The sequence below is a fragment of the Penicillium hispanicum genome, assembly GCF_028827665.1.
Source record: "Penicillium hispanicum strain IBT 35686 chromosome Unknown utg000007l_segment0_segment0, whole genome shotgun sequence".
Taxonomy (NCBI): domain Eukaryota; kingdom Fungi; phylum Ascomycota; class Eurotiomycetes; order Eurotiales; family Aspergillaceae; genus Penicillium; species Penicillium hispanicum.
In genome coordinates this window covers 1874272-1893743 of record NW_026623199.1, presented here as the reverse complement: position 1 = coordinate 1893743, position 19472 = coordinate 1874272, and the positions used below count along the sequence as shown (strand labels likewise).

Here is a 19472-nt window from a genome sequence, read left to right as displayed (position 1 = left end):
CGCTACTGGGCACGATTGCAGTCAGATATTGCCTTTTCACCAAGGGCAATCGCCTGCACCTCGGGCCCGGGGAGTGAAGCATCCACAAGCAGGCGCCGTGTGCCAATTGGCGAAGCCCTCATGCTCGACCGGCGTCGTTTTCCGACGCTCGATCAGCATGTGGTGTCAGTTCTGATGTATATATGTCGTGATGCAACCGAGACGTTCAATGCCAGTGACGCTTCTAGAGCCACATGATTACCAGTATTCATTGTTCATCCATGTCTTCCTTATTAGAGAGGCATTGCCAGGAGCCTGAAGGATTGCAGTTGCGCGTCACCGGTGTGTCTTGGTAGCGCGGGGGAACCGCTGCGCTTGGATCGTTCCCGCCCCCGGGATTTCACCACGCGTTTCCCACGCTTTTAGACACCTGCCAGCATTTTCCCCCAGGTCTGATATCCTGATAGCGATTCTGCGAAGCTGTGAAGTATGGGTCATTGGAAAGACATCTTCAATTTTGATCGCCGTAGGGCACGGCACCGCGTTCAAGTTGAACGCCGCCGGCGTACGTCATGATCCACACAAGCTGTGCAACACCGCTAACCGGACCTCAGTTCTCCCTGCGTATGCTGCCGACGAACCCGAGCCCTCCGAGTCATCTAAAGAGATTGCCAAGGTTGCTCTGCGATTGAAATATCAAATTGAGCAGGTGGTTTGCTGTGAAGTGGAGGAGAGCATCTTGACCGACCCAAACAGCCGCATCATCTCCGAGGGTGTAATCGCGACGGCCATTCGGGCGGGCGGTGAGGACTATAAAGCCTGTGTTGTCTTTTGTCTTCTTGTCTGCCTGCGGTGGTTCAAGATTCAGTCTTCTATCGAGCTATGGGATGCGGATCTCCATCAAATGCGAGCAGTGGCCTGTGAGGTTATTGCCAAGCGCATGTATGACTCTCCCACATACTCAGCCCTTGACGACTACCTTTGCTAATGTACTACTTAGTATTGAGTCTGAGCAAGATCAGGAATACTTGCTCAAAGACATTTTGCTCAAGCGGTATTCAATCTTCAGCGAAGGGGTTGAGACAGATCCTGCCAATGTTATCGAGCGTTCAGTGGATATGAACGCACTGAGAATTATCAGCTCAGCTGGATATCAGAAGTGCATTCAGTACCTATGGCGTGGCTGGATCTGTCAGGAAGAAGGCAACCCAACCAATTTCGTTGAGTATAATCAGAAGGACAACACTGATTACTGGGCTCATTTCCACCCAGACCGGATGAGAACCCCTCTTTATCAGAACATCTGCCAGATTGTGTTCTCTCTGTTCTACCTTGCACTCTACACCGCCGTGATTAATACCGTGAATCCTACGGGTGACCTCGATATTGCCGAATGTATCCTGTATGGGATGACGCTTGCGTTCATTTGCGATGAAGCCGTCAAATTCTGGAAGGTCGGATGGAATTATCTCGAATTTTGGAACGCTTTCAACTCGACCCTTTACACCCTCCTTGCAATATCTTTCATCCTGCGCGTTATTGCACTGCTGCATTCGTCGTCGGAACATGATATAGGGCGTCAAATCTACAACGAGTTGAGCTATAACTTCCTGGCTTTTGCAGGCCCAATGTTCTGGATGCGCATGATGCTTTATCTGGACTCATTCCGTTTCTTCGGTGCCATGTTTGTGGTGCTGCGAGTCATGATGAAGGAGAGTTTGATCTTCTTTGCTCTTCTCTTCGTGGTACTGGCAGGGTTCTTCCAGGCATTCGTCGGAATGGCCCAGGTGGACGACGATGTGCCCATCACCAGGCTTATTGTGCAGGGCATGGCGAACAGTGTCATGCAGAGTCCCGAGTTCGAAATTTTCCAAGACTTTGCATTTCCCTTCGGCATCATCCTCTACTATGTGTTCAATTTCATTGTCATGATTGGTGCGTGGGCCTTCCCTTCCCGACTTCTGATAGTGCAAACTAACTTCCGCTAGTACTGTTGAACATCCTTATTGCACTTTACAATAGCGCCTATGAGGATATCTCCGATAATGCTACAGACGAGTACCTGGCCATCTTTGCTCAGAAGACTATGCAATTCGTTCGAGCCCCGGACGAGAATGTGTTCATTCCGCGTAAGTTTGTCTCCTTACAGAGTAAACCCACGGGTGTCAATTGACGTGTCGAGCCCAGCTTTTAATCTCATCGAAATTCTATTCGTCAGTGCACCATTTGAGTGGTGGCTCCCGCGAATGCAGTACGCCAGGTTTAACGATATTGTGATGGGCATTATCTATTCTCCCCTTCTTCTGATAACCGCCTGGGTGGAAACACGACAGGCGAAGCAGATCCAATGGAATCGTCGTCATGGAGAAGAGGACGAAGACAATCGACAGGAATGGGAATTTGTGGCTGAAGATGTCGATTTTGATCTCCACGAGACATGGAAGGAGGAGGTCAAGCAGACCACTCCCGATATCAAGGTTGACAGTTGCACGGTGGAAATTAGAGAGCTCAAGGAACAGGTTGCAGTGCTAACCGAGATGGTGAAACAGCTAAGCAAGGAGGGTGGTCTGGTTGTGGACGGGCAAATTTAGGGCTGCGTGGGGGAGAAATATACATCAGATACAGCAAGCAAGCAAGCAACCTGAATGAAGCGTTCCTCGCATTGGTCATTCCAGAGGACACAGGAAATCAATTTGATTGAGACTTTCTCCATTTTAAACTTTATTGAGAGACTGATAGACACTGATAGAGTGACAAAAATCTAATAGAAAACCTTCAATGATGAAAAAAAAAAATTCAGGTTATTTTTAAAATGAAAAAAAAAAGCCGAACGCGGGGGTCGAACCCGCAGCCTTGAGATTAAGAGTCTCACGCTCTACCGATTGAGCTAGCCCGGCTGGGCTGATTGACGGACGAGAAAATTGTGAAATCATGAAGCAGTGGAGTCTCATAAGGACACCTGAGGATGTCTGATATAATTACATAAGCACCCGGCGCGTCGGGGCGAACCCTCTGGAACCAAATTTATATCGAGGTGGCTTCTTCTGCACTCGCCTCTCACTTGATTATTACCCTGTGTCTTGTCTTATGCGCTTGTCTTTTTGGACGCTGACTGTGGTCATTTGATTGCCGTCATGTGAGTTATTAGTTTCCCACTCATTCTGCCTAACCCTCCTGTGGCGTGCACCACCGCTGACCAGTATGTCCAGGGCAAAACTCGCGGATGACCCCCAGATCCAATATGCATCGCTGCATAACCCCCTCCCGCTGCAATTGCACACCTATGTATGGCCGTTTTTGATCATTTGGCCGGTGTTCTTCGCCTTCTATCTTTCTCCTGAACGCTACGATACCTATATTCAGGGTCAGGAGTGGACGTTCGTTTGGGCGGGGTCCATTATCACGGCCCAGTCGCTGCTATGGTTGATGACCAAGTGGAATATTAACCTCAACACCTTGTTCACTACCACCAAAGCCAACTCTGTTGATACTGCCCGCCTCATTAAGGTTATTCCCATCACCAATGCCGGCACCGCCGAGATCTGCCCTTTGGTTCACGACAACTCCGGTGGGAAGAAGACCCTCTCGTTCTTATTCCAGAAGCGCCGCTTCCTCTACTATCCTGATCGTCGCTCCTTTGCGCCTCTGTCCTACGTCCTCGACTCGGATCCCAAGCCTGCCCTCAAGTATTTCCAGCAGAGCAAGGGCTTGACGACCAAAGTCGATATTGATCGCATCCACCACCACTACGGCGACAACACTTTTGATATTCCTGTCCCTGGTTTTATTGAGCTCTTCCAGGAGCATGCCGTGGCGCCGTTCTTTGTGTTCCAGGTCTTCTGCGTCGGACTGTGGATGCTGGATGAATACTGGTACTACTCGTTGTTTACGCTGTTCATGCTTGTTGCTTTCGAAAGCACTGTTGTGTGGCAACGTCAGCGGACACTGAATGAGTTCCGTGGTATGAGTATCAAACCCTACGATGTTTGGGTGTACCGCGAGAACAAGTGGCAAGAGATCACCAGTGACAAACTCCTCCCTGGCGATCTGATGTCGGTCAACCGTACCAAGGAGGATGGCGGTGTTGCTTGCGATATCCTTCTGGTCGAGGGCAGTGTGATTGTCAACGAGGCAATGCTCTCCGGCGAGAGCACGCCTCTCCTGAAGGACTCAGTTCAGCTCCGACCGGGAGACGATCTTATTGAACCCGATGGACTCGACAAGAACTCTTTTGTTCACGGAGGAACCAAGGTTCTTCAGATCACCCATCCCAATGCGAACGGCGGGGAGGTTTTGAGGAACATCGCCAGCGGTGTCACCATGCCTCCCGACAATGGTGCCCTCGGTGTGGTTGTCAAGACTGGGTTCGAGACTAGCCAGGGCAGCCTTGTGCGCACCATGATCTACTCCACTGAGCGTGTCTCTGCCAACAACGTCGAGGCCTTGCTATTTATCCTGTTTCTCATGGTTTTCGCCATTGCGGCCTCGTGGTATGTGTGGCAGGAGGGTGTTTCCAAGGACCGCAAGAGGTCCAAGCTCCTCCTGGACTGTGTCCTTATTATCACCAGTGTTGTTCCCCCAGAGCTTCCCATGGAGCTGAGCTTGGCTGTCAACACCAGTCTTGCCGCTCTGAGCAAGTTCGCAATTTTTTGCACCGAGCCATTCCGCATTCCATTTGCTGGCCGCGTCGACGTCGCCTGTTTTGATAAGACTGGTACCTTGACTGGCGAGGATTTGGTTGTTGATGGCATTGCTGGACTTACCCTGGGTCAATCTGGTGCCAAGGTTGAAGCTGATGGCTCCCATACCGAGTTGGCCAAGGCCGCGAGCGTTGGCTCCAACACCACTCTTGTGCTTGCTAGTGCCCATGCCTTAGTGAAATTGGATGAGGGAGAGGTCGTTGGTGACCCCATGGAGAAGGCCACTTTGTCATGGCTTGGTTGGACTTTGGGCAAGAATGACACATTGACCTGCAAGGGCAACGCTCCAGTCGTTGCCTCTCGCCCCGTTGAATCTGTTCAGATAAAGAGAAGATTCCAATTCTCCTCTGCCCTGAAGCGCCAGAGCACCATCGCGACCATCACCTCTAATGACCCCAAGACTTCGAAGAAGAGCAAGGCTACCTTCGTTGGTGTCAAGGGTGCTCCCGAGACCATCAGAACAATGCTCGTCAACACCCCACCTCACTACGAAGAGACTTATAAGTATTTTACCCGCAATGGTGCCCGTGTTCTCGCTCTTGCCTACAAGCATCTTTCCACTGAGGCGGAGCTTTCCCAAAGCCGCGTGAACAACTACGTTCGGGAGGAGATCGAATCTGAGCTGATCTTTGCCGGTTTCCTCGTTCTGCAATGTCCCCTGAAGGATGATGCGATAAAGGCCGTTCGCATGCTGAATGAGAGCAGCCACCGTGTCGTCATGATCACTGGTGACAATCCTCTGACCGCCGTCCACGTTGCTCGCCAGGTCGAGATTGTTGACCGGGAAGTTGTCATTCTCGATGCCCCTGAAAATGACACATCTGGAACCAGACTTGTTTGGCGTACCACGGATGACAAGCTAAATACTGATGTGGACCCAACTCAGGCTCTTGACCCCGAAATTGTGGAAAACAAGGATATCTGTATCACTGGTTATGCCCTGGCCAAGTTCAAGGGCCAAAAGGCTCTCCCTGATCTACTTCGCCACACCTGGGTTTATGCTCGTGTTTCTCCCAAGCAAAAGGAAGATATTCTGCTCGGTCTCAAGGATGCTGGCTACACCACTTTGATGTGCGGTGATGGTACGAACGATGTTGGTGCCTTGAAGCAGGCCCACGTCGGTGTTGCCCTTCTGAATGGTTCACCAGACGACCTGACCCGAATTGCCGAGCACTACCGTACCACCAAGATGAAGGAGCTGTATGAAAAACAGGTTGCCATGATGCAGAGATTCAACCAGCCTTCCCCTCCGGTTCCTGTGCAGATTGCCCACCTATACCCTCCTGGTCCCACGAATCCGCACTACCAGAAAGCCCTCGAACGGGAAGCGCAAAAGAAGGGAGCCGCGGCGGTTGCCAACCAGCAAGGCGAAGAGATCCAGACCATTACTTCTCCTGGTGCTCAGGCCTTGCAGCAGTCTTCTTCCAACCTGACTCCCCAGCAGCAACGACAACAGCAGGCCTCCGCTGCCGCGGCTGGTTTTGCGGATAAGCTTACCTCTTCTATGCTGGAGCAAGAGTTGGATGACAGTGAGCCACCTACCATCAAGCTGGGTGACGCCTCCGTCGCCGCGCCTTTCACCAGCAAGCTTGCCAACGTTATCGCTATTCCGAACATTCTCCGCCAAGGCCGTTGCACTCTGGTAGCTACGATTCAGATGTATAAAATCCTTGCCTTGAACTGTTTGATTAGTGCCTACAGTTTGAGTGTCATTTACCTGGATGGTATCAAGTTTAGCGATGGCCAGGTCACCATCAGCGGTATGCTGATGAGTGTCTGCTTCCTGTCCATCTCGCGCGCTAAGGCAATTCACCCTTTCTTTAGCCTTCATCACACGTACTAACAAGTCTTAGTCTGTTGAGGGTCTGTCCAAGGAGCGACCGCAGCCCAACATCTTCAATGTGTACATCATTGGATCTGTTCTTGGCCAGTTTGCCATTCACATTGTGACTCTGATCTACCTGTCCAACTACGTTTATAGGATCGAGCCGTACGTTGCCCACCTTGATTATTGTGGTTAACTCAGCTAACACATACCACAGGAGAGAAAGTGATATTGATCTCGAGGGCGAGTTTGAGCCGTCTCTCCTGAACAGTGCCATTTACTTGCTCCAGCTGATCCAGCAAATCTCGACTTTCTCGATCAACTATCAAGGCCGTCCTTTCCGCGAGTCCATTAGTGAGAACAAGGCTATGTATTGGGGTCTGGTTGCCGCCGCTGGCGTCGCGTTCTCCAGTGCGACCGAGTTCGTTCCTGAGCTCAATGAGAAGCTGCGTCTGGTGCCCTTCAGCACCGAGTTCAAGGTCACTTTGACCGTACTGATGATCTTTGACTATGGCGGTTGCTGGCTGATTGAGAATGTTCTCAAGAACGTGTTTAGTGATTTCCGTCCCAAGGATATCGCCATTCGCCGCCCCGATCAGCTGAAGCGCGAAGCGGAGCGTAAGTTGAAGGAGGATATCGAGGCTGAGGCACAGAAGCAAGGTTAAACTGCTGATGTGAGAGCTTGGATAAAGTCTTCATGTATTGTATACATAGAGTGGTGATCCTGGAGCTATAGAAGTTGCATGACGTTTAATACATCGTTTTGTTGATGATGAAACTCCGATTTAATATTTTTTGTAGCGGTTGAGGTCGTCTGAATCTTGATCATTTCGGCGGAAGCAACCAGACTTTGTATTTGCACCCGTAGACTTAAATTACTTCGCTTGTGGCTACTCCATTATTAACTCAGTACTCTTGTCCATGGATGTGTTAGATCGTGGACTTGAGCATACCTAGGTAAGCAACCGACAGGCCGCATAGTGAACTAGTTAACTAAATAGTTAGTTATACCCTCGCTTGATGTCATGTAGGATGGCTGATCGCCACATCTCACATTCGACTATTTAAACTGACCAATGCTCTTTCTCATTCACCGAAGACGTCCTTGGAGAGCTGGTTTGATTTACTTGCGTTCCAGGTTATATTCTCTACGCAAGGGCATCCGGCGCCGCACCCCCACTTGGTATGATCTCATCGCTTCGAACGCCGCTTCTTCGCCAACAACCTCGTTTGACATCGTTGGTCCTCTCCCCTCGGCCTATTCGCTTAGCCAAAATTGCATCTGGCAACATGGCAACCAGACAGACACTGCAATCCAAATACCGACTGCTGTCGGGTCATGAAATTCCCGTCCTCGGGTACGGAGTGAGTTTTGTCCAACATCGGCAGATTGACGCAGAGTAGTATGGGAGGTGATGTCTACCGTACTTCTCTGTTCCAGGCAAAAGATATCAATGTTGGATTTGAGCTAACAATATGAATTTTCTACCAGGTTTACATGATGTAGGTGTATCAAGCAGTTGTCCCACTCTCGAGCTCAACTGACAGGATAGCCCCCCTTCCACTACCGAGAAGGTCACTCTAGAAGCACTGAAGGTGGGATTTCGCCATGTAAGTATACACTGATATGAATCAACTACGACAAATCTAACGATTCTCACCAGGTTGACTCGGCCATCATGTACCGGAACGAGAGAGGTTGCGGCCGAGCCATCCAGAACTCCGGCCTCAATCGATCCGACATCTTCTTGACCACGAAGATCCCTCCCGGATCGATGGGCTACCAGCAGACCAAGCGCTCCATCGAATCTAGCTTACGAGAAGCAGCGCAGGAGTATTTCGATCTGTACGTTGCGCTTCGAGGGTCGTCATGTACTACGTAGATAGAAACTAATCATTACCATCGCAGGATCCTCATCCACGCCCCCTACGGCGGCAAAGAGGCGCGGCTAGGCTCTTGGGATGCACTCGTCGAAGCCCAGAAGGCAGGCAAGGTCAAATCCATCGGGGTGTCCAACTACGGTGTCCATCATTTAGAAGAACTGGAAGCGTACATCCAGAGCGGCGGCGGTCGCGGCGAGATCAGCGTCGGGCAGTGGGAGTTGCACCCGTGGCTGGATCACTCGGATATTGCGGCCTGGTGTCAGAAGAGAGGCATTGTCGTCGAGGCATACTCGCCTCTGGCGCATGGAACACGGTTCCGAGAGCCTGTGCTGCGTACTATCGGGGAAAAGTATGGCAAGTCGCCAGCCCAAGTGCTGATTCGGTGGAGTTTGCAGATGGTGAGTGGCTCTCTCCGCACTTCTGGAGATGGGGAAAAGAAATGGAATAGGCGATACGTGTATTAGGACGAAGACTGACTGGAATAGGGATTCGTGCCGCTCCCCAAGTCTGCGACGCCGCAGCGGATCCGGGAGAATACCGAGGTGTTCGACTTTGAATTGTCGGCGGAGGACATGAAGCTGTTGGACACGGGGGAGTACTCGCCGACTGACTGGGACCCGACGGTGGATGATGATTGAAATGAGACTGGACACGTTGTGAATTAGAGTCGTAGTAGACGGTGAATCGGGAAGCGTCCATAGAAGCGGGAGTGGAAGTGGATTTGTCATTTGTCAGGGAGCCGGAGGGGCATCGAATTCGGATTTCATCGCGGGGTCTGCGATTTGTCTTCTGCAATATCCCACTTTTTCCGCTTGGCCAGAACAGGCTCTGCTTGAACGATAGATAGGAGGGAAAACAATCAAGCAGGCTATTTATTCTCTCTATTTTTCCGCTGATCACTGCCACCATGAAGCTGATCCTCTCCACCTCGTAAGTGGCACTGGTCTGCGCGGCGTTTGATCGCGATCAGAGAAACGACACGCGATGAGAAAAGACGCTGACTTTCGTCTCCGATAGAAATATTATGACTGGCGGGCAACCGTCGGTCTTTCGTCAGGCTCTCACGCAAAAGTCCAACGTCGAACTGATCAACTCCCTCCGCTCAAACTTCCTTGCGTCGCAACACATCGACTCGAGACCGGCCAACGGCACCGCGCACTCGCAGGTGAACGGGAATACCAACGGCGATACTAAAGGACCGCGCTCGACCGATTTCCGCGCGTGGACGCTGGAACGTGAGGGATCCCTCTACATTCCCGCGATTGATTTCTCTCAGCCCGGGCTCGCAGAGGAGCGGACGCAATACGATATCACGGTGAAACTATTCTATCTTCCGGGAATCCCGGTGTCGAGGCGATGCGCGCACACCAGGGAGGCAATCGATTTGGTATTGAAGGAGCTACATGTGGAATCTATCGATCTGCTGATCGTATCCTTCCCCGGCATTCTATTTGACGCGGATGATGACAGCGATGAGGAGGATGCCGAGACCAGCGGTGAATCGGATGACTTTGACAGTGTAGTGCAGACGTGGCGGGTCCTCGAGTCACTGCACGAGCAGGGCATGATAGCACAGCTGGGCGTGGCCGAGTTTGGCAGCGAGCGGTTGACGCGCTTCCTCCCGCATACCAAGGTCAAGCCTTCCGTCGACCAAATCAATCTCAAGGACTGCTGCGTGGTGCCCAAGTCGTTGATTCTCTATGCAAAACAGGAGCAGATCCAACTCTTGACACACAATGACTGCAATGATATCCTCCCGGTTGGCACGACGAGAGAGCTCTTGGGGCCGGCGGATAAGGGTGCTGGCATCCTGGCGTCCGCGCCAGAGGCCAATGATGGGATTCAAGGGGACGTCGAGCCACAATGGGTGGTGAAATATACGGCTGTCGTCAAGGATCGCGGGGTGGTCGAGAACAAGGGGTATTTCGCTCTAGCTGATGTCGGCACCTGCGTCAAGGCCCGGCAGTAACATTAGGGGAGGGCTGCGATCGTCAAACTTTCATTCATGATTCAGCGTGGCGTTTGTTTTTTCTTCCCTTCTTGAAGGGTCCAGATGAGACGAGAAATCTATGCATATGGGAGCATTTAGCCAATCATGCTCCGCTTGCGGCCTCGCATCCGCACATCCTCGAGCCGCTTGAGCGTAGAAGTAGCGCCCTTGTAGCTCTCGCGATAACCTTGCAGCAGCTCCCCGAAGAGTGGCTCCGACCGTGGGTGCGTACTGCCAATTGCCCGCTCCAGCACGTACAGATCCACCGCGCGGTCCTCATCCTGGGAACTTTGCGATGCAAGTCCGAAGTCAATCAAGACCACCTCGCCCTCCATCGAGACACCCGACTGGCTGTCTTCCGCGGGTTGTGTCGACGACCGCAGCATCAGGTTGCTGGTGGTCAAGTCCCCGTGCACGACGCCAGCCTTGTGTAGACCACCGATGGTCTGGCCTGTACGCCGCAACAACCCGCGCACTCGTGTCTCTTCTTGCCCGATTTGGGTCGGTTCTAGCGACGTGCCGTTGATCTTCATCCAAGCCTCCCACTTTTCCAGAACGACGCGGACTACCGGGCCCTCGATCCATTCCATCAGCAGCCATGCTCCTCCCCATCCACTTTCGGCACCGCCCTGTCCCTCCCAGTCTAGCGCCAACACGGCGGGGACACTAACGCCTTCGCGGACCAATTTAACAAGACACCGTGCTTCCTGGATAATGCGTTGGCGGGTCAGTCGGCGGTCGAGAATTGGGTGGCGGTATGGCTTGGAAGGGCGGATCTTCAGGGCTGCTGGGATGGAGGGGTCGAGAGAGACGGTTTTGTAGAGGTGAGCCTCGGCACCCTGGGTGAGAAGGAGGGGTGCCGGGTTGCTGTAGGAGAAGGGGGAAGGGAGAGCGGGTGGCTTGTAGTCGTCAGCCATGGTGGTGGTGGAGGTCCCAGCAATGGGATGGGTGTGCTGTGCAGGTGTGCAGTCGAAGAAGTTGAAGCAGCCGTACTAAAGGGAAAAGTTCCGCGCGGAGATGGTGGGGCTGGCTGGTACACTCGCACTGAATGTGTTGGCTATGGAATTTGCCCTTCTTATGTTGCCTCTATTATTCAACCCCAAGAAAAGAAAAAAGTGAAATTAAGGAGTCTACATATATGGCATTCCGTAGTACACATGGCCAATTGGCAGAAGTTGGTACCCGTCCATACATAGTACATGTGTACTGTAGTTCCTCTTTCCGACTCTCACAGAATCCTATGCGTGTCTCGACAAACTCACATGACATTGTTTTCTTTTCTCAGTTGCTGGCTACACGACACCCCCTTGCAACGCCTCTCCACCATGTTGACACGCCTCTGGAAGTGCTACTTAGCTTTTCGTGCCGCTCTGGGCTATTTCCTCCACTGTACATTCAATTTATTTCCTCGCAAAGGACCTTCGCTCATCGGAGACTTTCTCTTCAGTCGCAAAAAGCCTGACGACATTGAAGACCGTCGAGACCTCCTATTTGGGGTTCAACTTCCAAACGTTGCGAACAACGGTATCTCGGGGTCGGATATAGAAAACAATGCTGCTAGACCTATCGAAACCTGCAGTCCAGTCCTCTACGACCCTCTTTTCAATGAAATATTGACCTAAGGGTCAACTTGCCTGATTGCGCGGGTGAAACCCGGTGTTATTATCAAATGCCCCCTGTATTCCTGGTGGCATTCGGAAGTGGCAGACAAAAGTACTTTTTTTATGGATATTAAGCGCAGTTTCGAGGTTGAAGAGCGACTCCTGGAGATCTTAGGCATGCACTCTCGAATAATACGGTACGCAAGCCCAAGACCAGCTGATTTAGTTTATTAATTTGTACTCGAGATTCATCGGTGCTTCGGATAATCCACGTGGATTACTGTTGTCCAAGGCTAGTGATGGCAACTTGCAGACTTATATTGACCGGCATAATGATATCATCGATATCTCCCTGCGATTAAAATAGCGGTCCCAGGCAGCAGAGGCCGTCCATTCTATCCACCAAAAGGCCGTGATCCATTCTGATCTTCGACCAGATAATTTCTTATTACACACTGTCGCCGACAAGAAGCTGGATCTTGTGCTCTGTGACTTCGGAGGATCGACAAATGGGGACATAGATGGTGGACATCTCCCAGATTCCGGATTTTTCGACCCTTGTAATCCCTGGGTGTCAACGGAGGCCACGGACATATTCAGTCTCGGGTCGGTCTTCTATACGATTATGACTGGCCACTGGCCCTACAAATCTCCTGGTCCCTTCAAGTCTATGGAAGAGATGAACAGTTACGACGACCGGGTAGACAACCTCTTCGCATCTAAAAGGTATCCCTCTGTTTGTGGTATTGCTGGTGTCTCTGTGATACAAGGATGCTGGACAGAGCTATACAGAGATGTAGCTGCACTTATTGATGACCAGAGATCGCATTTCAAGATGCTCAGGTTGTGAGACAATCACCCAGCTTGGATAGATTTGGGAGAAGGATTAAAATTGACGTCCTCTTTAATCCTGTCACCTTCTTAAACCTCGAGGGAGACGTCTACGGTACACATGCTAATATCAAGCCGTGAGTAACTAACAACACCCCAATTCAACGAACGCACCTGAGTGATTCTAGACAATGAAGTTACTGTTGCTGTAGTAAAACGCAAGTGAGAGGGTCTCTTGGGGATTTGGCGCTGGACAAATCCCAAGGGTTGCGAGGGGATATTATAGACATAAATTCGCATTTTTCTCCAATCATTCTGTGAAGCAGGCAATCTTTAGTGGCGACATGTTCTTGAACAGATTCGCCGTACTTACCATCGAGGAACCGCAACAGACTCAACAACCTCAACAAAAACAGCGAGTCTCCCTTGAATCGCACAAAATCGGCACGGTGGAGCTCGTTGGCCTGCCATACAACAAACACATGGCCGATGTAGCCCAGTGGTGCTATTTGCCAACAGGGGTCATCCTGGAATCTCTCACACATGTTGTGCAGAAGGATCATTTGCCGGTCTTCAAGAAGGGCTATTTCGGTACTTTACAATCCTAAGGCAATTCGTTCGGTATTCACATGCCTACCACGGATTAGATTACTGCAGGCCTTGTTGAGTTTTGTAAAACCAAAAAGCTCGATTCATGGCTTTGCTTCGCCTCTCAAATCCTTCTTGATGTTCATCATCCCATGCGTTACAGCACTCTAAGTGCATTTGATGACCTCTGGATGTCTGGACTGCGTATTCCAAAAACCATTGATGACTACTTGAAGCTTTATAAGACTTAAACACTGTGCTTCTGGCTCTCCACGTCGCGCGAGGCTCGACATAAATTGCCTAGGCATTGGGAATCTCACCCATGGCGAGCAATGGCACTCTGATTGTCAGTCGAATTGTCACGAGCTATGGTGACATCATAGATGAATATCTGCGAAGAAATGGCGAAGTGGCATGCAAAGAGCTGAGGGTCTTCTGCAAGAGCAGAAAGGCAATCCAGGATGAGATCACTTATGATGGAGGAGGCTTTGGACCCAAAGGTTCTCGCCTCGCTCATGACTGGAGTCCCAATAGCTTAGAGTGATGATGGCTCTGGCATAAGGCTGATGGCACGAACGACGGGATAAGTGGAGAGGGGCATTGTTATAATCCATCCATTGACGCTGGGTGAATTCTGAGTGGAAATGGAGGCCAATTCCATAATCTGTACGTGTTAGGTATCTTTGGCCAATAGCTATACGACAGTTCTAGCGAGTTAGTGGTTGCAATGAAGCAGCCTCCAGGCCATACTTTTCCCAAGCTGAAGACTGGCCATGACGTTCTCTGCATGATAGATCGAAATCCGTTTCAATATTAAATGATTCAAATACGGCGTCCATCAGCGCCCCGCCAGATCGCCTCTAAGCCACCCCTTCCCGCTCACTCGCCGTCTCTGATAGGCTGCATCGACTATGACTCAACACCGCAGAGGGCAGTGTCGGGCTCCTAATGCGGCTTAGCGCAAGTCGGGGACCCCGAAAGGGAAAGGGCGCTCTTGGGTCGCGCCGACTAGTTATACACGCTGCCCCGGCCTCAGGTTTCTTTCTCTTCCCCGGACGTCCTGTTGGCGCTCTTTGCTTCCTCCGACTGTTTCGAGAGCTCCCAAGCTTGACACTATACACTCTTTTATTGTCTTTTCTTTGTTTCTCTCCGTGATCATCCTTTGAAGATACCCCCTTAGCGATCTACAGTATAGAACCGAAGCAATGGCGTCCGTCTCGGATCAATTCCTCTACACGGGTGCCTCGGCCCAATCCGACGACTGGAACGACTTCGATCAATTCCTCGACCTACCAACAGCCTATGGCGATGCAGATTCCGCCTCGGCCAGTTCTATTTCGCCCAACATGGCACTTCCTTACGATGCTGACATGCTCGGCCATGACCTGCCTGAGTTCATGCAGCCCGCCTTCCCAGATATGAGCAACTATGATATTGCCCAGGGAGGCTTCCTGGCGGACCAGTCACCAAATGTGGGTCTGATGCCGGACCCAACCCCGGTATTTGACGACGCGATGTTTCAGGACTACCAATCATACGATGGCACATTCGAGTTCCGCCAGATGGTCGAAGCGCAGGCCGCCGCCGACCCCCGCATCGCTTCCATAAAGGAGAAGCGCCGGGAAGCTGCAATTGCCCTGCACCTGCAGCGGCTGTGCGATGCCACCGCGCTGGACCTGGACATCTCCTCCGACTCTAACACCAGCTTCTCCTCACCCAGCTGGTCGGACTACATGCGTGAAAGCATTTCCCCCCCCCGGCGAGCTGTAGCCCGGAAGGTACACCAGCCCCTCCCCCAACTACTGGGAATGGCGGTGTCGAGCTGGTCCTCGATCTGAACATGAATGCGACCACCAACCTGCCTAAGAAGCAGAAGCCTCGTTCTCAGGCGCAGAAGGAGAACTACATCAAAGCCCGGAAGTATGGGGCCTGTGAGAAACACAAGAAGCAGCACAAGAGGGTTTGTTTTGCCCGGCCCTGAGATCTGATGCTCGGCATCGATGCTAATCCCCCACTAGTGTAATTGCCTGGAGAAGGCCGCCGCCCGCGCCGGCGTCAATGATGTTGATGTTCCAATGGACCTTGCATTCAAACAGAGGCCAGATCCATCCACACTCCGTTCCTCCGCTCTACCGGGTCCACGCTCCTCTGGCCTGCCAAGTCACGACCCCTCACTGAACCCATCGATGGCCAGATCAGTGGCCAAGGTGACAAGGAAGGTTGTCAAGGGCGCTCCAGGGCACGACCCGTCAGTCAGCCCATCGGCTGTCCAACCGATTGTCACACCGACGACAAAACCGAGAAGCAATGTTCGGCCGCAAGCCCCACAATGTAGCGCGTCAGTTGTGCTCCCGCCGGTCATGCAGGCCAGCAAGCACACTGGCAGCTCACCGGGCCACGACCCATCCAGCCGACCCTCGACTACGCTCCAGTCTATCAGGACCACCAGGAAGTCCGTTCTCCAGCCAATATGGCGCTGGCGCGCTCTGGGCATGTCTGCTACCAATAGCGGCCCCAGCGACATACTGCCCCATGTCCTCCCCAAGGACAGGAACAACAGCAGACACACTTCGCCCACGAATACCCCGGACACCGGGGTGCTGAACGTCCCAAGCTTGCCGGCTCGCCGACCACAGACTACGGTGTCCTCGAACCCTGTGGACAACAGGGTTTCACCAGTGATAGTTGCACCATACCAGACTCAATCTCGCGTGGTACCACGCGACTCCGAGAGGTCGGAAGTCCCAGTGCCCGCCAGACTGCTGAGCGCTCTCCAAACATACCAACGTGGACTGGCGGCTTTCCAGCCACGTCTGGAACAATCGCCGAGCGATCAGCGCTTGATCTCTATTACCAGCGGCTCTGCAGGTTTTACCGAGACAATAGCGCAAGTCGTTCGCGCAGTGACCGCACACCTTGGCGGCATGTTCTCAAGAACTGTTCACGCTCTTGCTGGAGTCGGGCAATCACGGTGGTCCTCGGGTACCTTGTCTGAGCGCTTGATCCACAACTGCCTCTCCTTTACTGGCAGGCAGCTCATGTCCACCAGGAAGGGCTTGCAGTTGTTTCAGATGCGGCTATCCTGTTGGACTGGCGCAATTTGAGTGCGGCAAAACTTTCTTTATGCTTGCCTCGAAGCATTCCTTCGACATTGGATCATTGGAGCACGGATTACGTTAGCTGTTTAATTACTACGCGTTGAAGAAGGCATTGAAAAGCTTGGTTAGGAGTTATAATGGTTAATTCGCTGTCCGTGGACAAAGCATCCAGATCTTCGCTAATGACATGAAATGTCTGGATTGTTTACTTGAATCATGACATTCAAAAGTTATATTTTTCGTCCATATCATCACTGCCCGTAGACCGACCCGATATGCCCAGCCTTGATTTCCTTCGACTAGATGCTTCTTGCACTCGTTGGGCTCCACTGCCCCACCACCACAGGACAACCCTAACCCGCCCCGTGGCCGAACATCTACGAACCTCCCTCCTTTCGATCTCAACCCATTTTGCCACGCCTGTTCGTCATGGCCGAGCCAGCGCAGTTCACATTCTCCACGGTAAAGGGGTATTTCCTGCAGGACGAACCGTCCACGAACCCCGACACATTCGACTATGTAAGCTGCCAATCACTGCGGACGATCACCCGTTCTCATCAACACATGCAGGAGACAAGGGATCACTCATGACAACTCCAGGCAGCCAGCAATTTTGGTCTCATACCTAAATGCGAAGATTCAGGAGAAGCGGAAGTGCGCATCACTCAATGGCAGAAATTCGCGCAAGATATGGAGGCACGCAACGGCCCTGACCAACCAACGACAAAGTACAAAGTGCTCTTCCTCGGGCGCCATGGACAGGGTGTGCATAATGTTGCCGAGAGTCGATATGGCACAAAAGCATGGGATGTACGTATTCCAACATTCGAACTCATGTCATAGTCTTGTCCCGATGCAAGCATTGCTCACCGGGTCGCCTAGGAGTACTGGTCCCTCCTGGACGGCGACGAGTGGGGGACATGGGTCGATGCTCACCTCACGGACCTGGGTATCGCTCAAGCCCAGACTGCGCACGACGCGTGGGCACAGCAGATCGAGCATGGCATCCCGACTCCGCAGTCCTACTACGTGAGCCCCTTGCATCGCTGTTGCCAGACGGCGCAGGTCACTTTTGAGGGTCTCAATATGCCCGGGACGAGTCCCTTCCGACCGTTGATCAAAGAGGTAGAGTGTCCTACGTGAATCCCCTAGCGAGTGCTCATTTGGATGGCATACGCATCAGCGCAGAGAATCCCGCTAACCGCTGTTCTCCCAGCTCCTCCGGGAAACCATGGGCGAGCATACGTGTGACCGTCGGTCCACGGCTTCCGAGATCGCAGCACAGTTCCCGGAGTACCGATTCGAGCCCGGATTCGTCGAAGAAGATCGGCTTTGGGATCCCAAGGCGCGGGAGTCGAATGAGGAGCGCAATCGGCGGCTGGCTGCCCTGCTGACTGATATTTTTGCCAACGACGAGAATACATTTCTCTCGCTGACGGCGCATTCGGGGGCAATCACGAGTATTCTCGAAGTGGTTGGTCACCGGGAGTTCCCCTTGGCGACTGGGGCTGTGATTCCTGTCGTGGTGCGAGCAGATAGGATCGCTGTCTAGCGATTGGTTGAGACGAATGAATGCATCTGGACATATCCATGAGATGTGTATTGAAATTGTATATAGTACATGGGCTTGAGCCCGGCTTTCTCTACTTCCAAAATGCTGATTCTTCACACTCAAACCGGCCAGTGGCAAAGAGAAGAGGGGGAAAACAGACGAGACCGGTGTCTCCACAAAGACTATGTGGAACCCAGGTGTAAAAGAATACAAATGCAACGCCAAATGGGAATCAGAATCCAATCGATCACCAGCTGTAGTACTGGCTCTGAGCAGAAATCTTCCGGTCTGGCAACTGCGTCCAGAGCTGCGACTTCCGCTGGCGCAACGCCTTGGCCTCGCGCTCCTCCCACTCACGGATGCGGGTCTTCTCTTCCTTCAACAAGACCGAGAGACCGGTAGCCGGGGGGCGGAGCCGGTTGATCTGGCCTCGGGCACGGTGATCCATACCGAAGCCATACGGGCCACGGTTCACCCACGCTTGCTGGATGTAGATAGATGTCGGGTCGGTAATCTTCTTGCGCTCGCCGGAGCTGAGTGTGACGGTGATGGGTTTGGCGGGTTCGGTGGGTTCGGAACCCTCGGTGACTGAGAAGCCCATGCCGGCACGGACCATGGCGACGTTCTTCGCGTGCTCCAGGTGACCGAGCACATCCTTGGCAGCCTTCTTCTTGCTGAAGCGCATCTGCAAGATAGCCTCGTCGATGTTCTTGCCCGCGATCTGGCGGGCCAAGGGGCCCAGCTTCTTCACGGAGGTCTTGAACCAGTGGGACTTGGACAGCGATTCGCGTTCGGTACGGCTGATCTGTATTTGTTTGGGGATGCGGCTTCGTGTCCGAATCTCACGGATGACCATTTTCTTCTCCCATCGGTGTTGGGCCTTGGGGTTGGGGTTCAATGCGAGTTGTAGGTTGTCCTTGTTGCGCTGATGAAGAGGTGGGGCCACTTCTCCTTGATTTTGTTGGATTTGCTCCTTCTGACGCCTGGGGGTTCGTCCCTGTGGCCAGGCGACGTCGTCGGCAAAGATGGAGCTCGCACCGAGTCCACCTTCTTCACGTTTGGGTGCGACGGGTGTACGAACGGCCTTGGGCTTCTTCTCCCCAAATACCCAATTCTTCATTGATGAGAGGAGAGAGGAATTTTTATTATCGGCGGGATTGTCATCCTGGGCGCGACGAATGGCTGTTGTAGTCAATGTTCGTCGGGGAACGCACGAGACTCGGGTCCGGGCCGCTGAGAGATCAGGTCAGTATGGGTGAATGGTGGAGGAGAATAGCTTGCAGAGGAACCAAGATCGAGACTCACCAGACCGGACCAGCTGCCCGTATGGATAGACAGCGCCCATTGTGGCCGTGGAGAAAGAGTGTAGCGTGTTGATCAGAGATGCGGGTTAGAAAAAAGGCGAAACTTCGCTGCGCAGGTGG

General features: G+C 52.4%; 7 protein-coding genes across 7 annotated transcripts; 5 read left to right on the top strand and 2 right to left on the bottom strand.

Annotated features, from left to right (window-relative positions):
- Positions 1-468: 468 nt before the first annotated feature.
- Positions 469-7169, top strand: yvc1 (putative potassium ion channel Yvc1; the record flags this gene model as incomplete). The annotated part of the gene is made up of 8 exons (XM_056947663.1): positions 469-544; positions 594-904; positions 987-1914; positions 1968-2108; positions 2167-2552; positions 3214-6453; positions 6533-6669; positions 6722-7169. 8 exons carry the CDS (start codon positions 469-471, stop codon positions 7167-7169), a joined length of 5667 nt encoding a protein of 1888 aa, XP_056797173.1.
- Positions 7170-7644: 475 nt separating this feature from the next.
- On the top strand, positions 7645-9026 carry N7459_008494 (aldo/keto reductase family protein; the record flags this gene model as incomplete). The annotated part of the gene is made up of 5 exons (XM_056947662.1): positions 7645-7907; positions 8058-8115; positions 8169-8350; positions 8414-8786; positions 8874-9026. Coding segments are annotated over 5 exons (1029 nt in total), but the record flags the coding sequence as incomplete, so codon positions are not given.
- A 269-nt stretch (positions 9027-9295) lies between these two features.
- Positions 9296-10357, top strand: N7459_008493 (putative gamma-cysteine synthetase regulatory subunit; the record flags this gene model as incomplete). The annotated part of the gene is made up of 2 exons (XM_056947661.1): positions 9296-9318; positions 9406-10357. 2 exons carry the CDS (start codon positions 9296-9298, stop codon positions 10355-10357), a joined length of 975 nt encoding a protein of 324 aa, XP_056797171.1.
- A 116-nt stretch (positions 10358-10473) lies between these two features.
- bud32 (serine/threonine protein kinase BUD32) lies at positions 10474-11295 on the bottom strand (the record flags this gene model as incomplete). Its single annotated transcript, XM_056947660.1, has 1 exon — positions 10474-11295. The coding sequence occupies one exon, from the start codon at positions 11293-11295 to the stop codon at positions 10474-10476; it is 822 nt and encodes a 273-aa protein (XP_056797170.1).
- Positions 11296-14603: 3308 nt separating this feature from the next.
- N7459_008491 (uncharacterized protein) lies at positions 14604-16502 on the top strand (the record flags this gene model as incomplete). Its single annotated transcript, XM_056947659.1, has 3 exons — positions 14604-15121; positions 15169-15358; positions 15417-16502. The coding sequence occupies 3 exons, from the start codon at positions 14604-14606 to the stop codon at positions 16500-16502; spliced, it is 1794 nt and encodes a 597-aa protein (XP_056797169.1).
- Positions 16503-16925: 423 nt separating this feature from the next.
- Positions 16926-18048, top strand: N7459_008490 (histidine phosphatase family protein; the record flags this gene model as incomplete). The annotated part of the gene is made up of 4 exons (XM_056947658.1): positions 16926-17015; positions 17097-17306; positions 17379-17621; positions 17713-18048. 4 exons carry the CDS (start codon positions 16926-16928, stop codon positions 18046-18048), a joined length of 879 nt encoding a protein of 292 aa, XP_056797168.1.
- A 247-nt stretch (positions 18049-18295) lies between these two features.
- N7459_008489 (mitochondrial 54S ribosomal protein uL22m) lies at positions 18296-19393 on the bottom strand (the record flags this gene model as incomplete). The annotated part of the gene is made up of 2 exons (XM_056947657.1): positions 18296-19281; positions 19354-19393. The coding sequence occupies 2 exons, from the start codon at positions 19391-19393 to the stop codon at positions 18296-18298; spliced, it is 1026 nt and encodes a 341-aa protein (XP_056797167.1).
- Between the last annotated feature and the right edge of the window lie 79 nt (positions 19394-19472).